Source organism: Scyliorhinus canicula, chromosome 2 (genome assembly GCF_902713615.1).
Source record: "Scyliorhinus canicula chromosome 2, sScyCan1.1, whole genome shotgun sequence".
NCBI lineage: Eukaryota > Metazoa > Chordata > Chondrichthyes > Carcharhiniformes > Scyliorhinidae > Scyliorhinus > Scyliorhinus canicula.
The window spans coordinates 33527865-33545520 of record NC_052147.1 but is presented as its reverse complement, the minus strand read 5'-3'; the positions used below and the strand labels follow the sequence as shown (position 1 = coordinate 33545520).

At 42.7% G+C, this 17656-nt stretch overlaps 1 protein-coding gene across 2 annotated transcripts in view; it reads left to right on the top strand.

Annotated features, from left to right (window-relative positions):
* Positions 1 to 17656, top strand: part of mnat1 (MNAT1 component of CDK activating kinase) — a 187763-nt gene that overhangs the window by 93321 nt on the left and 76786 nt on the right. For both annotated transcript variants that reach the window (XM_038775612.1, XM_038775621.1), the window contains exon 7: positions 13442 to 13563. In XM_038775612.1, coding sequence (XP_038631540.1) covers positions 13442 to 13563 — 122 coding nt within the window. The remainder of the gene's footprint in view (positions 1 to 13441; positions 13564 to 17656) is intronic.

Below are 17656 nucleotides of genomic sequence, written 5' to 3'. Positions count from 1 at the left end.
ACCTGCCCAGGCCCCCGCCTTCCCAACCCCTCCCCATGACCCAATCCCTGGAAAACAAATATACTCGAGCATAACCAGTGCGCAAAGACCACGCCCCTAGAGCAGACGCCATTACTCCAAAACCCAATATTCTCATACCCACTGTAACCCATAGCAGAGGGTACACTGCCTTTTCCCAACAACCAATCCAAAAAACCAAACCCCCAACAAATAAATATCCGTGCACAAAAAAACAAGAGACAAGGCTGTAGATAGCATTTGACCCCCTACCTTCAGTCCTCAACCAAACCCCAGTCCCATCTCTCATTTTAGCCCCAGTCATTCCGTCTTGGCGAATGCCTCCGCCACCTCCACCGTCTCAAGTAAATGTCCCTTGAATTATGGGTCACCCTCAACTTTGGCGAGCCTGACACCATTGCTGAAGAGTGCTGCCTTCGCCCGACCAAACGTCTCCTGCCTTCTTGCCAGTTCCACAGTTAAGTTCTAGTCCATACGAATACCAGATTCTTCACACTTCACCTCAGGCCTTTGCTTTGCCCAACTCAAGACCTTCACCTGAACATGGAATTTGTGGAAATAAATTGTGATCACCCTTGGCGGCTCGTTTGCCTTCAGTTTGGGCCTGAGCAACCGATAAGCCCTGTCCAGTTCATACTGGGAGGATTCTTCCCCCTCCCTAACAACTCCGGTAACATCTTTGTGAAGTACTCAGTTGGCCTCGGGGCCCTGCACCTTCTTCGGCAATCACACAATTCCCAAATTCTGCCGCCTCAACCTGTTTTTCAGGTCTTCCACCTTGGCTCTATGTCCTTTGTTGGCCTCCACCAGCTTTGTAGCTCCTCGCCTATCGAGGGGAACTGGCCACTGTGTTGCGACAGAGTTTCCACCACCCCCTTCAACTTCCCTCATTCCTCCTGTATGTCGGCTGATGTCTTCGCCCACTCTTTGATCGTAGCCATCATCTCCTTACGTATCATCTCCATGTGCTTGGCAAACTGTCTCTCAAACTCTGCTAGCCAACACCTCGGTTAAAGTTTTAACTGGGAAGGGTGCGGTCCCACCCAGCAATCCAGCCTCTGCCATATTTTCTGATGCCGGGCTGACCAGTTCACTCAACAGCCGAACTTTTGCTTGTCCCCTTATTTCCAGCGGTTTGCTTCTGGGTCTTCGACATTCCCCATCTTCCTTACGTCTTCCTGCACCAGCATATCCAAAAACTGTCCCTGGAACTGGGCATTAAACTGCAAAAACCAGAGCCTCAAGCAGGAGCCACCCAACGTGCGACTTCCTCCTAAATGCCGCGACTGGAAGTCGATTATTTCTGTCTTTACTTCTGACACACAACAATTTTAACTTTCTATGAAATGTGGAATAGTTAAAAAGTTAAAGTTTATCTTGAACTCCTATTAATGTTTTTATCTTCTGCTCTTAACTTGGTGGGAAATTAGCAGAACTCACAGGGAGCTTCATAAACTATCACTTTCAGCCATTTACTGTGCATCCTGAGGGCCCTATAGATCTCCTGCAGGAAAATCATGATATCAGGAGAACCACCACAGAAATCCATTGCCCTTGGCTGCTGATGAGTTTAATAGAATAGGTTGAACACAACGGGGTTCATTTTCTGCTGGCGTATTGAGAACAAATGAAGTATAAGTTATATCTATTCTCAGTTAGTTTCACATATTTTTTTGAATCCGCTTTTAATGAGGCCAAGTGAACAACAATTGATGTAATAGTAGATCTGTACAGTAAGTAACACCTTTTTTTGGAATAAACTAAGGTGCAAAAATTTAGTGACAAACTCTGCGATTGCTTCCTAATCTAGAACAAGGGGTCATGGTCTCAGGATATGAAGTAAACCATTTAGACTAAGATTAGGAGAAACCTCTTCACTCAGAGGATAGTGAACCTGTGGAATTCTGTGCTACAGAAGGCTGTGGAGACCAAGTCGCTGAATATATTTAAGAAGGGACTTCAATATCCACCAAAATGGCTTGGTAACAAATTTATTGACTGAGCTGGCTGAGTCCCGAAGGATATAGCTGTTAAACTGCGCCTTTGGCAGGTAGTGAGTGAAAAAACACAAAATAAAAACTTACTTGATCTCTTCCTCACCATTCTACTTGTTGCAGATACGCCTTGTGCATGACTGTATTGATAGGAATGACTTGTACAATTGTTGAGGCAAAGTTCTATCTTCTCGCTGAGGACATCCTGCATTATGTTGTCTTTTACTGCTACAATGCCATATGGGTCAGATTCAGAACCGAGCTGGCCATCTGTGAGGGATTCTCGACCATTAGTAGTAACACAAGTATTCCGCCACAATCTTTAACTTCACGTCCTGACATATCCATCATTCTACCATTGCAAGCAAACCAAGGTGCCAATCGTAGTGCAATGAGGAGTATGGGGAGCATGTCAACAGCAGCACCAGTCATTTCAAAAATGAGATTCTAATCGGGTGAAAGTACACCACAGGACTTGTATGACATTAAACAGTGGAAGCAGCATGCCAAAAAGAGAACTATCTGATTCTGGGCATCCAACGGATTAGATGAAAGCTCTAGAACGCTGCCATATCCAGCCGGCAGCGTCGCGGGATTCATGCCCACAAAGGGCATGAACCTCATTTTAATAAATTTCAATACATTTCCATGTACTTAGTGCCCCCTCCAACCACCACCACCAAACAATCCCCTCACTGAATATTCATACCTCGCCCACATTACATTGGTGATGTTTGCAACAGGTTGGGCAGTCAAGGGGACCGCTACGGGAATGCAGAGGTAAGTATAACCAATGAGGGGGATGTCTGCGTAGTGGCCTGGCACTGCCAGTCTGGAAGGGGTGGACACTAGTGGGAATCCCATATAGGCTAAAAAATAAATTGGTTAAAAATGGAACAATATCATCTGGGTTTTATAAATAAGGGCTCAGGAAGGGAAAGAAGGGGAAGTCGCCGATTGTGGGCATATTATCCAGTGAAGCAGATGAAGGTCATAAATTATTTGCTGGAGTTTCACCTGGCTGCCAACACCATGACTATAGTCAACATGGAGTAATTAGAGAGTTTTGCTATCAAGCTCCACCCATATACAGTTATCTCTGTAAATGATGGGTACAAGATTAATTGCAGAAGACAAATAATAGATGCCGGTAAAAGTGAACAGAACAGAAGCACCCTGCTGTTTGACCAACATCTTGGTTAGTTTGTGAAGCATGTGGATTTGACACATTGTCACTCATGTTTTCCTTTTCATAGAATAGAATCATAGAATTGACAGTGCAGAAGGAGGCCATTCGCCACATCGATTCTGCACCGGCCCTTGGAAAGAGCATCCCACCTAAGCCCACACTTCGACCCTATCCCCGTAACCCAGTAACCGCGACTAACCTTTTTGGACCCGAAGGGCAATTTAGCATGGCCAATCCACCTAACTTGCACATCTTTGGACTGTGCGAGGAAACCGGAGCACCTGGAGGAAACCCACGCAGACATGGGGAAAACATGCAGACTCCGGCAGTGTAGTATTAATCAGGTCAATCCACAAGGGGGTCCTTTAGGAGTCTGGTAACAGCGAGGAAGAAACTGTTTTTGAGTCTGTTTGTGCGTGTTCTCAGACTTTTGTATCTCCTGCCCGATGGAAAAAATTGGAAGAGTGAGTAAGCTGGCTGGGAGGGGTCTTTGATTATGCTGCCCGCTTTCCTAAGGCAGCGGGAGGTGTAGATGGAGTCAATGGATGGGAGGCGGGTTTGTGTGATGGACTGGGCGGTGTTCACGACTCTCTGAAGTTTCTTGTGGTCTTGGTCTGGGCAGCTGCCGTACCAGGCTGTGATGCAGCCAGATAGGATGCTTTCTATGGTGCACCTGTGAAAGTTGGTAAGTGTCAATGTGGACATGCCGAATTTCCTTAGTTTCCTGAGGAAGTATAGGCACTGTTGTGCTTGGTGGTACTGTTGACATGGGTGGACCAGGACAAACTTTTGGTGATGTGCACACCTAGGAATTTGAAGCTGTCAACCATCTCCACCTCGGCCCCATTGATGTAGACAGGGGTGTGTACAGTACTTTGCTTCCTGAAGTCAATGACCAGCTCTTTAGTTTTGCTGGCATTGAGGAAGAGATTGTTGTCATTACACCACTCCACTAGGTTCTCTATCTCCCTCCTGTATTCAGACTCGTCGTTGTTCGAGATCCGACCCACTATGTCGTCAGCAAACCTGCAGATGGAGTTGTAACCAAATTTTACCACGCAGTCGTGTGTGTATAGGGCGTATAGTAGGGGGCTAAGTGCACAGCTTTGCGGGGCCCCGGTATTGAGGACTATCGTAGAGGAGATGTTGTTGTTTATTCTTGTTGATTGTGTTCTGTGGGTCAGAAAGTCGAGGATCCACCTGCAGAGTGAGGAGCCAAGTCCTAAGTTTAGGAACTTTGATATGAGCTTGGCTTGGGATTATGGTATTGAAGGCGGAGCTATAGTCAATAAATAGGAGTCTGATGTAAGAGTCCTTGTTGTTGAGATGCTCCAGGGGTGAGTGTAAGGCCAGGGACATGGCGTCTGCTGTGGACCGGTTGCGGCGGTATGTGAATTGCAGTTGAACTAGGCATCCTGGGAGTATGGAGTTGATGTGCTTCATGACCATCCCCTCGAAGCACTTCATTACGATTGATGTTAGGGCCACCGGATGTAGTCATTGAGGCACGTTGCCTGGTTCTTCTTTGGCACTGGTATGGTGGTGGTCCCTGGTGCTGAGGCAGCAGTGCTAACCACTTGTATTTCAAAATTGTCTTTTGTTTTATTAACTTCTGTGATTTCAATTAAGTAATTAATTTTTAAATTTCATTTGCTTTTTCATTTATTTCCCTTACTATTTTTTGAGCCTTGCTATAGGTCAAGCTATTCATAGTATCTTAGTAGCACTGACTGGACTTCCTTTTCCCTTAAATAAATTGGAAAAAATGACAAGAAGCAGATATTTTTTATATAGTTTTGTTTAAAACCTTTTGGTGCCATTGTCTCATTGAGAAGGAATGTTGAGAGCTGACATTTTAAACACGTCATGAAATGCATCAATTTTATATTGTTATTTTGAAAATGAATGTTCGTGTATTCTTGGAGCCAAAGAATACAGACTCTATTACAATTCTCTCTGTAGTTTTTTAAAAATTGAGAAGCTAATTATGTTGTGACATCATCTGAAAATGAAATCCAGATAATTATAGAACTGTACTAAGAGCAAAATAACAACTCCTTACTTTCGTACTGAGGTAAATATGCTGAAGGGGGAATAACATTCAGATGCCAATGAACATTACAGAATAGATGAAGGCAACCTGAGCCAGAAAGAAGTTTGTGGACTGGCATAAAGGAATAAAAGTGGGCCTAGTTTAGACTGATGGGAAGATTAAAACCACTGATCATGAGAAAGAAAAAATAAGTCTAATAAGATGCAGATTAAAAACAGTTTAATCAGGCATAAGAAGATTGAGGCTGAAGATCAGGCTCTGTGATAGATAGGCATGGATTTGGAAGGTGTCAACGCATTCAAGACTGCAGAAGTACATGTAAGCTAGTCGCTGGGACAGATAAGTGACACAGGACCTTCCACATAGGTGAATATGTAATAGTACATGTTTAGGAAAGGAACATATAGGCTAACATTGAAAGGCATGAAGGATTGGAAAATTGCAGATGAAAAAGGCTTTAAAAAGGACAGATAGGTTTCTTAGTTTTTCTGTATCAAGTCATGAAGTACAAAAGCAACATGATAATGCTGAATCTGCATGAGACATTAGCTAAACCACACCGGACTGCTGTGTGCAGTTTTGGATAGAAAACACATCAGAACCATAGAAAAGATTTGAAGAGTATTGTGACGGGATGTTGTAAATTGATACAGTCTGAGGAAACTAGGACTAGTTGCAGATACTGTTTTACGAAAGCATGTACGATGTAATAGCAGTTACTACCAGTGTACAGTTACAGTATTTTATTAATCTTAATTCATAAATAATTCTATATAAATTGAAAAGGTTAAATTAAACTAAACACTTCTTTGTTAGCAGCATTTGTTTTGATGTTTTAAGTTAAATGTGCCCTTTTCGTTTTCTTGAAAACATTCTGTTGAACACTTTTGTCGTTGCAGCTGCTACACATGCTTTTTCTGTAAGCAGAAAACTGTATTTTTGCCCTTATCTACCTGAGTCAATTAAATATTTGTAAATCGCTTAACACTGCAGAAATATGTATAATGCATAACATGTATAAATACCATCTTTATCATATATTTAAAAGGCAATTAGGGTTTTATGCTCATTACAAAATATCTTAGCAATTCTGAGTTTTAGTATACATATGTATTTTTTATCAAAACAGAAAATACTGGACAATCTCAGCAGGTCTGACAGCATCTGTGGAGAGAGAAGGGAGCTAATGTTTCGAGTCTGGGTGGCAACAGAAAGAATAGGCCCACTCGAGGACAATGGAGAGAAGTTATGTGTGGAACCACAGGAAGTGGGTGAAATCCTTAATGGGTACTTTGTATCAGTATTCACCATGGAGAAGGACATGATAGATGTTGAGGGCAGAGTTAGGTGTGTGAACGCTCTTGAGAACGTCAATATATCAAAGGAGGAAGTGTTGAGTACCCTAAATTAGATAAGTCCCCGGAGCCGGATGGGATCTATCCCAGGTTACTGCGGGAGGCAAGGGGAGAAATAACTGGGGCCTGAACAGATATCTTCATATCCTCTTGACTCTAAATTTAAAAAAAAAGAAAATGCTAGAGATTTAGTTTATTATCACGCAATCATAGAATGAAAGAATGGTTTAAGTGCAGAAGGAGGTCATTCGGCTCATCATCTCTTTGCCAGCTCCCTTACTAGCTCCACTCCCCTGCATTTTATGTTGTAGCAAGCCCTGCAAATATCCATGAATATATTCACCAAAAACTGAATTTTCCTGTAGCATGTTTTTTAAAAAATGTGTTAAAATTGTAAAATATTTCATCACTGCTTAATTAGAGCTTTCTCTAGCGGAAGTATCATTGATGATGAAACACCAATTATTATATTTGGGCTAACATCAGAGTTTTATCTCCTACCATTTTAGTTTTCAATACTTCCTGGAAGTTAACAACTGATTTTTGAAAAATAATAAGCAATGGGATGAAAGTCAGGCATTTGCTGCTGGTTTCTATGACCTTTGGAGGAACCAGAAATCCAAAAGCACCTGCCTATCTAGAGAGAAACCTGAGCCATTAGTCATTAAAATTATCAGCAAATCTACAGAAAAAACATTATTCTTTAACAGACCTGAGGATGTGCCTGAGGAATTAGCCTCTAAATGACCTCAAAGATAGACACTTTATACCATGTGGCCGTAAAGCGGGATGCGGTAGATTGTACACGTTTCCACGATAGACGTGGACTTAGAAGACATCCTGCATCTAGAGATGAGCAGACAAAGCACATGCTGACATCTCGTTTCTGTAGTAGCCAGAGGTTATAGCTTGAGGGCCGCCACTCGCATCAAGCATGACTGACCAGGAGTCTCTTTCCTTATTGTCTGCCGTCGGTATGTTGTAAGGATCTGCAGGTTAACAATCAACCTGTTTGGCTGCATCATAAATGCATCTTCTGGGGCCATCAGGTATTAGAGAGGAACTCAAACCCATATCTTCTGGCTCAGAGGTAATGATGCGACTTATTGCACCACAAGATCTCCTAATTTCCACTTTGTCAACAGAATAATACATAGCATTTCAGCATGTCAATTATTTAGAAACAGTACATCCTTCAAGTTTGTGACTGACACCTCACAAGGTCAAATATTGTACTATCAGATACTGTGTTATGCAACTTCCATCAGCATACACTCATTGCTGAGCCAATAACATCTGCACTGGCTCTGTCACATTCACCAGATGGGTGATGGTCGTCTACCCAAAGATCTTCTGTACGGTGAATTGGCCACTGGGTCAGGACTTCCTGGGCATCTATACTGTGTAAGAGTGCTTCCTGTTTATTTCCTTTGTTCCCATTTGTTTTATTTTATGATTTTTGATCCGTGGACCCTAATCTAGATGTGCCTTTATTTAGAAGATTCAAGCTGGAACAGCTTGCTTGTCAGGTCAGTGTGTCCCAGGTTTTGTATTTTGGAAAGGAGACTCTTAGTTGCTGAGTGAATTTGAGGAACCCGTTTTGGAAGAAGTTGGTTCAATTGGCTAACTGAAGTGTTTAGACCGTGGAAGGAGAAGGAACATGTTCTCTCTATTCCTTGCTTCCTGAAGTGAAAGAACTGCTGTATGGTTCTTAAACCAGAGAGTGCCTGGCATATCTTTGCTGTAAACTTGAAATGATCCTGAACCTATAGAGAAAGTAGGCAACCTTGCCAGAGAAAACCATCTCAAGCCGAGAAGGAAGATGTACCAAAACAAATACCTGATCTTCAGAAAGACATTAACTGGGTGTCATCCCAGTGCATCAAAGATCCTTTATCTTTACCTTTCAGCTATCCTTTCCCCTTTGTGTTGTGTGTGTGTAGGTAGGTAGAGAGTGGGAGTAGTTAGACAGAAGGGGTTAAGAAAGAGGTATTAAATATAGAACATAGAACGATACAGCGCAGTACAGGCCCTTCGGCCCTCGATGTTGCACCGACATGGAAAAAACTAAAGGCCATCTAACCTACACTATGCCCTTATCATCCATATGCTTATCCAATAAACTTTTAAATGCCCTCAATGTTGGCGAGTTCACTACTGTTGCAGGTAGGGCATTCCACGGCCTCACCACTCTTTGCGTAAAAAACCCACCTCTGACCTCTGTCCTATATCTATTACCCCTCAATTTAAGGCTATGTCCCCTCGTGCTAGCCACCTCCATCCGCGGGAGAAGGCTCTCGCTGTCCACCCTATCTAACCCTCCGATCATTTTGTATGCCTCTATTAAGTCACCTCTTAACCTTCTCTCTAACGAAAACAACCTCAAGTCCATCAGCCTTTCCTTATAAGATTTTCCCTCCATACCAGGCAACATCCTGGTAAATCTCCTCTGCACCCGTTCCAAAGCTTCCACGTCCTTCCTATAATGAGGCGACCAGAACTGTACGCAATACTCCAAATGCGGCCGTACTAGAGTTTTGTACAACTGCAACATGACCTCATGGCTCCGGAACTCAATCCCTCTACCAATAAAGGCCAACACACCATAGGCCTTCTTCACAACCCTATCAACCTGGGTGGCAACTTTCAGGGATCTATGTACATGGACACCGAGATCCCTCTGCTCATCCACACTACCAAGAATTTTACCATTAGCCAAATATTCCGCATTCCTGTTATTCTTTCCAAAGTGAATCACCTCACACTTCTCCACATTAAACTCCATTTGGCACCTCTCAGCCCAGCTCTGCAGCTTATCTATGTCCCTCTGTAACCTGCAACATCCTTCCGCACTGTCTACAACTCCACCGACTTTAGTTTCGTCTGCAAATTTACTCACCCATCCTTCTGCGCCCTCCTCTAGGTCATTTATAAAAATGACAAACAGCAACGGCCCCAGAACAGATCCTTGTGGTACGCCACTCGTAACTGAACTCCATTCTGAACATTTCCCATCAACTACCACTCTCTGTCTTCTTTCAACTAGCCAATTTCTGATCCACATCTCTAAATCACCCTCAATCCCCAGCCTCCGTATTTTCTGCAATAGCCGACCGTGGGGAACCTTATCAAACGCTTTACTGAAATCCATATACACTACATCAACTGCTCTACCCTCGTCTACCTGTTCAGTCACCTTCTCAAAGAACTCGATAAGGTTTGTGAGGCATGACCTACCCTTCACAAAACCATGCTGACTATCCCTAATCATATTATTCCTATCTAGATGATTATAAATCGTATCTTTTATAATCCTCTCCAAGACTTTACCCACCACAGACGTTAGGCTCACCGGCCTATAGTTACCGGGGTTATCTCTACTCCCCTTCTTGAACAAAGGGACCACATTTGCTATCCTCCAGTCCTCTGGCACTATTCCTGTAGCAAATGATGACCTAAAAATCAAAGCCAAAGGCTCAGCAATCTCTTCCCTGGCTTCCCAGAGAATCCTAGGATAAATCCCATCAGGCCCCGGGGACTTATCTATTTTCACCTTGTCCAGAATTGCCAACACTTCTTCCCTATGCACCTCAATGCTATCTATTCTAATAGCCTGGGTCTCAGCATTCTCCTCCACAATATTATCTTTTTCCTGAGTGAATACTGACGAAAAGTATTCATTTAGTATCTCGCTTATCTCCTCAGCCTCCACACACAACTTCCCACCACTGTCCTTGACTGGCCCTACTCTTACCCTAGTCATTCTTTTATTCCTGACATACCTATAGAAAGCTTTTGGGTTTTCCTTGATCCTACCTGCCAAAGACTTCTCATGTCCCCTCCTTGCTCGTCTTAGCTCTCTCTTTAGATCCTTCCTCGCTTCCTTGTAACTATCAAGCGCCCCAACTGAAACTTCACGCCTCATCTTCACATAGGCCTCCTTCTTCCTCTTAACAAGAGATTCCACTTCTTTGGTAAACCACGGTTCCCTCGCTCGACCCCTTCCTCCCTGCCTGACTGGTACGTACTTATCAAGAACATGCAATAGCTGTTCCTTGAACAAGCTCCACATATCCAGTGTGCCCAACCCTTGCAGCCTACTTCTCCAACCTACACATCCTAAGTCATGTCTAATGGCATCATAATTGCCCTTCCCCCAGCTATAACTCTTGCCCTGCGGGGTATACTTATCCCTTTCCATCACTAACGTAAAGGTCACCGAATTGTGGTCACTGTTTCCAAAGTGCTCACCTACCTCCAGATCTAACACCTGGGTGTGGTTCATTACCCAAAACCAAATCCAATGTGGCCTCGCTTCTTGTTGGCCTGTCAACATATTGTGTCAGGAAACCCTCCTGCACACATTGTACAAAGAACGACCCATCTAATGTACTCGAACTATATCTTTTCCAGTCAATATTTGGAAAGTTAAAGTCTCCCATAACAACTACCCTGTTACTTTCGCTCTTTCCAGAATCATCTTTGCCCCATCCTTTCCTCTACATCCCTAGAACTATTCGGTGGCCTATAGAAAACTCCCAACAGGGTGACCTCTCCTTTCCTGTTTCTAACCTCAGCCCATACTACCTCGGAAGAAGAGTCCCCATCTAGCATCCTTTCCACCACCGTAATACTGTCCTTGACTAGCAGCGCCACACCTCCCCCTCTTTTGCCCCCTTTTCTGAGCTTACTAAAACACCCTAAACCCCAGAACCTGCAACAACCATTCCTGTCCCTGCTCTATCCATGTCTCTGAAATGGCCACAACATCGAAGTCCCAGGTACCAACCCATGCTGCCAGTTCCCCTACCTTATTTCGTATACTCCTGGCATTGAAGTAGACACACTTCAAACCACCTACCTGAACACTGGCACCCTCCTGCAAAATCAAATCTGTGCTCCTGACCTCTATACTCTCAATCTCCCGTACCCCAAAACTACAATCCAGGTTCCCATGCCCCTGCTGAATTAGTTTAAACCCCCCCAAAGAGCACTAACAAATCTCCCCCCCAGGATATTGGTGCCCCTCAGGTTCAGATGTAGACCATTCTGTCTATAGAGGTCCCACCTTCCCCAGAAAGAGCCCCAGAAATAGTTAGTTACTTTTTCTGTCAGTTCAATTATAATGTACATAATAAAAGATTACTTGTGTTAAAGTTGCAAACCTAGTGACTGTATTTATTGGACTCAGCCAATGACCTTGGTTATTTTAAATAAAATCTTATTTCACCTGTGTTGCGACCCTGGGTCAAGTGGGGCTGGAATTGATGGCACACTAGCCAGGGTGTTGTGACAATACCCTCCACTACAAGGACACCTGCAAGCAAGATGTAGATGTTCACAGCGGTCAGCAGGTCATGCATTTTCTCAGCCCATTACTTCCTTTACAGGAAATGCGACTGTGGCTATCATGCTAGAGTGGTGCTCCTGAGCTATAATAGGCGAGGCTTAACACAGAGTTGACCAGCATGGCGTAAACTGTTATTTTATGAGAAAGAAGGCTGTATCTCGTATGTTGACAGCATTACAGGACAGTTTTATTATTGGATTAAACTCGCTGACTTCAAATAAACACTTAAATATTTGTGTGCCTTTCTAAACTGATTTTTTTTCAGAAATTTAGTTATTGAAAAGCTCAAAGTCATATTTATTTTATGATTTTGTTTGCATTGACTTTTATAGGAATTTGGAGGTATTTTGAATTCTATATGCTTAAACATACTTTGAATACGTTATCTGGTATAACAGTGATGCCACTAAGAAAATGAAGATAAATGTTTTTATTTGAGTGGAACATAAAAGGGTCTGGTAGATTTAACAAAAGTTTTTGAATTTCTGAAAGGTTGAATAGTTATATTGAGTGTGCAACACAGAACAGGGCATTTGACCCGACTACTCAATGACTCAATTTATGCTGTGTGGGAACAATCCCACACCTTGCTTTATCGAAGCATGTATTTCTATTTATTTTCCCTCGCGTTTATCTAGCTTCCCCTTAAATTAATTTATGCTATCATAAAAGCGATATACTACAGATGCTGAAAATCTGAAACCCCCCACCCCGAGAAAATGCTGGATAAACTCAGCAGGTCTGACAGCATCTATGGAGAGAGAAAGTGTTAATTTCTTTGAGTATGTATGATTCTAGCAGGCCCCCCCCCCCCCCCCCCCCCCCCCCCATCTGTGACCCCGAGATCGCCCCCCTCCCAACCCCTCAGGTCATCCCCTACCCCCCTGCCCCTGGGATCCCTGGTACATTCTTGAAGTGTAGTCGTGGGACTTCGGCTAAAGCATGGGACTGCAGTACCTCTTCTGGCCACTGCAGTGCCAACAACTCTCCAAGGTGGGACTTCTGGCCAAAGGCAGAAGGAGGTCCTGCCTGCTGCCAATCAACACTCAATTGAGCGTAAAATGGCAGTGTGGCTGTCCGAGTTGCCAGGGATGCGTTTCCCGCCAACTCTCAGGATGAAAATTAAGGCTGTAATGCTAAAGAATTAGAAAGCTATTTGAAAGTGAGATACTTTTTAAAACTGAAAGAAATAGAAAAATCAAAATAGAGTAGTTAGTTCCAGTTGAAGAGTAAGAATCAGCACAGGTGCACTTGGCAGAGTGCCCTCCCCTGCTGTAACTTCTTATTCTGTGTATTTTAAGATGGGTTCAAATTCATTTTATGAACTTTGGTTTGCTAGACTTTCAAGAAGTAATCTGTAGCTGTAATATTAATTTGTGATATTGGAGCTCCATTGATATTTGTGCTACATGATATTACATACACTTCATTTTGTTTCTCTTTCAGAAAGTTCTTTTAACATTCAATATGTTTTGTGAACAGGGTCAGCAGATATCCTTACAACCAATGCCAAAGATAGAAGAAGCACTGTATGCTTACCAGCCATTGCATATAGAGACTTACGGACCCAATGTTCCAGAATCTGAGCTCCTCGGAAAACGAGGGTAAGTAATTAATTTATATCCTTGCAGTGACTGATTTGCCCAGTTCTTCCTACAAGCAAAAAGCACCCACAAATAATTCTATTAAATGTACTATATCTATTTAATCCACAGAGATTTCCTTTTTTAAGGTTTTCCATAGAAACTTCATAACATACTTTCTTGCAAAGTTCTATTTCTATGTTCTGGCCTTTGATCTCCATTACCCTATGACAAAATGCAGGCATCGAATGAGTGTTCAGATAATAAGTTATAATTTGCCAAGAAAGTGATTAAAAATAGCCAACTTAAAGTAACATGGAGCACACCACAATGACAGGAAGTGGGATAGCTTGATCTTAGTTTCGGACAAAGCTCGGCACAACATCGTGGGCCGAAGGGCCTATTCTGTGCTGTACTGTTCTATGTTCTAAAACTATGGAAACTCTCAACAGATATTGTAAGATGATGATATTCATGACTCCAATATCTTTTGTAACATTGTTGTTCCTTTTACATTTAGAACTAGTTAATCTTTTTCAGTTTGAGTAATCTGAGTTTTCAGGTCAAGGGAACCACTTGAAAATATCGACAGAACAGAATTGGCTGAGCAATAGGAAACAGTGAGTAATGGTTATTTTTCAGGCTGGGGGAAGGTTTGTAGTGGAGTTCCCCAGGGATCCTTGCTTTTCCTGATGATCTAGATCTTGGTGTGCAGGAAACAATTTCAAAGTTTGCGGATGATACAAAACTTGGAAGAATTGTAAACCGTGAGGAGGACAGTGTAGAACTTCAAAAGGACATACACAGGTTAGTGGAATGGGCAGGTGGTAGATGAAGTTCAATGCGGAGAATGCAAGGTGATTCATTTTGGTAGGAAGAACATGGAGAGACAATATAAAATAAGGGGCAGAACTCCAAAGGGTGTGCAGGAGCAGAGGGAACTGGATGTATAATTGCACAAATCATTAAAAGTGGCAGAATAGGTTGAGAGAGCAAGCATACAGTATTGTACGCTTTATTAATAGTGGCATAAAGTACAAGAGCAAGGAGGTTATGCTGAACATGTATAAGGCACTAGTTAGACCTCAGTTGGAATATTGTACATGGTTCTGCATGCCACACTTTAGGAAGAATGTGAACGCATTGGAGAGAGTGCAGAAGGGGTTTACAAAAATGTTTCCAGGGATGAGAAACTTCAGTTATGAAGGTAGATGGGAGTAGTTGGAGATGAGACGGCTAAGAGGAGATTTGATGGAGGTGTTCAAAGTCTTGAGGGGGCTGGACAGAGAAGGTAGGGAGAAACTGTTCCCGCTTGTAAGGATCAAGAACGAGAGGGCAGAAATTTAAACTCATTTGCAAATTGGATGTGAGAAAAGCTTTTTCACACAGCGAGTGGTTTGGGTCTGGAATGCACTGCCTGGATGTGTGGTGGATTTAGGTTCAATTGAGGCATTCAAGAGGGTATTAGATGATTGTTTCTATTCAAATAATGTGTAGGGCTGCAGTGTTATTGGGAAAAGGTAGAAGAATGGCACAAAGCCATAATGCTCATTTGGAGAGCTGGTGCAGACAGACATGCTGATCCAAATGACCGTCTTCTGTGTCATAACAGTTCTGTGATTGTGTCATTCTGTTCACTACAGAGTAAATTCGTTTGAAAATGGTTGTAACCAGCAAATTTTAAATTGTCAACTCCTTCAATATGTTTTTTCCTTGGTCCTGTGCTCAACTGTTGCATATATTCCTTGGGAGTTTGAATGCATTCAACCTTCCCCTTGTATAAAATTGAATTGTTAGTTAAAAAAATTATGGACCAGACCTTCCAAGGAGAGGTCATCATTATTGGGAAGAGGGTGGTCATTTGTGGAGTTACCCTGAAGTTAGACTAGGTTTTAATCTATCTAAAATTTCCTAGGTAATTAACAAGGTAAACATTACGGAACTGTCCGGTGCCATTGACTCTGAGCTATGTGTATATGGTCCCAGGGAGCAGAGGCCCATCTAAAGTTCAAGCGTCCCGGGCAACTCCCATGTAGGTCAAAGCATCAGGTCTTCCACCGCGTCCCGACACGCTTCTTCGGTTGTACATTTGGTTTCCAACAATCTGGAAGCTGGAAAATTTGGCCAATTGTATTCTGGCTAATTTTAAACACCTCTTCAGAAATAAACTCCACTAGTGTGCGGCACGGTAGACCAGTGGTTATCACTGTTGCTTCACAGCTCCAGGGTTCCCAGGTTCGATTCCCGGCTTGGGTCACTGTCTGTGCGGAGTCTGCACGTTATCTCCGTGCCTGCGTGGGTTTCTCCGGGTGCTCCGGTTTCCTCCACAGTCCAAAGATGTGCAGGTCAGGTGGATTGGCCATGCTAAATGGCCCTTAGTGTCCAAAAAGGTTAGGTGGGGTTATTGGTTTACAGGAATAGGGTGCAGACTCGATGGGCCGAATGGCCTCCTGCACTGTAAATTCTATGATTCTATGTTTTTTATTTTAAAAGAAATTTTGGCAAAAATAACTTGTGTTGATCCATAATCGGCTAGGTAAATCAATCAAACCCACCACTTTGCTAAAATCTACCAGAACAATTTATCTCTCCAAGAATAACAACAATTTGCAATTATATAGTGCATTTGACATAAAGGTGGTCATGGATCAGTGTTCACATTGCGCCACTCATCAGCACCTGGTAAAACCTGAGGAAGCTGAATGATCCTACAAACAAATCGAATTCAGCAAGCTCAGGCTTTAAGGATCCCACTATCACATCTAAAATGGTCAGCTGTACGAATTCCTGTAGGCCCAACACTATTTGACCTGCACTCCACATCCTGCAACTCAATGTTGAGGGGCTAACTGTCCCAAAACGACAACTAATCAGCACTTTCGCCAAGAAATGTGTAACTAACCTGATCTGTATCCAAGAAACGAGCATCCCATCCGACGAAGCTGGTGTGATGAATGTGGAAACTTTTATATTGATTGTATTATATATATATTTGCAGTAATATTATTAAAGAACCTAGGTTCAGGTATCTGGACTCTGTCTGCTAATGCTGCAATTAAGAGGTCGTAAAATGTGAGGTCATGATTAATTTTAACCATTTATTTGTTTACAAACAGATGCCTAATGGAACTTTGTTATGATTGCTGGAGATTTGAAACATTGTGTTTAGACTTTGATAAGCCAGTCATGGGACAGCTGAGTGGAATAGAGATGAAGTAGTTAATGGGAGAAGCCAGATCTGTCGCAAACAAATTTTGGGGGATTTTTCTCTCTCTCTCTCTGTCTCAGTCTCTGTCTCTCCAAACAGTCGTTCCAAGAGAACTCTATACAACAGTACATCAAGTATTCCTGTGTTTGCTAACTTTATTTACCAATGGCCTTTGCCCTGTAATGGGCTTTGCTTAATTGGAGATAGAGAAGATATAAGTTTGTAGTTAAAGTGTTTTCTTTTATTTTAAGAATTTTTTAACTGTTGATTGAAAACTATTTTCTGTGATATGTGGTTCCTCATGTGTTAATAATAAAGCCAGCTGGGACAAATATCTTCTCCTTGCCCTCTCTGATCCAGCTGTCTATATCGGAGGCTTCAACAGTTGTCACATAGACTGGGGTTATAATGAGGTTGGCACTGATAGTGCAAAACTTGCAAATTGGGTACATAAACCTCAGTCTAATCCATGACTCCAAACAACCGGAAACATTCAAATCTGTAAGATGGAGGCGTGACTCCTCAACTGACCTTTGCTGGGTCAGCACAACACATGGCAACCTACTCCCAACATCATGCCAAGTCTTGAATAGCTTCCCTCACAGCCAACACAGACCAACTTTGACCCATATCGGCCTTTAACCAGCTATCATTAGCTCAAAAAAGAAGCAGTGGAACCTCTGCGAATCCAACTAGGAGAAATACCGCAAGGCACTGGAACAAAGTGTAGTACTGACTTCACCCTGCTATATTCCCATAGAGGAGGCAAACAGCTGTTTCTGCAAAGTCACCTCCAAAGTGACCACCAAATCCATCCCATGGGGATATAATTGAGTGTACACCCTCTACCTTCAACACTATGAGGAAACTGGTGACCCAGATGTTGCTGATCACTTGATGGAGTAC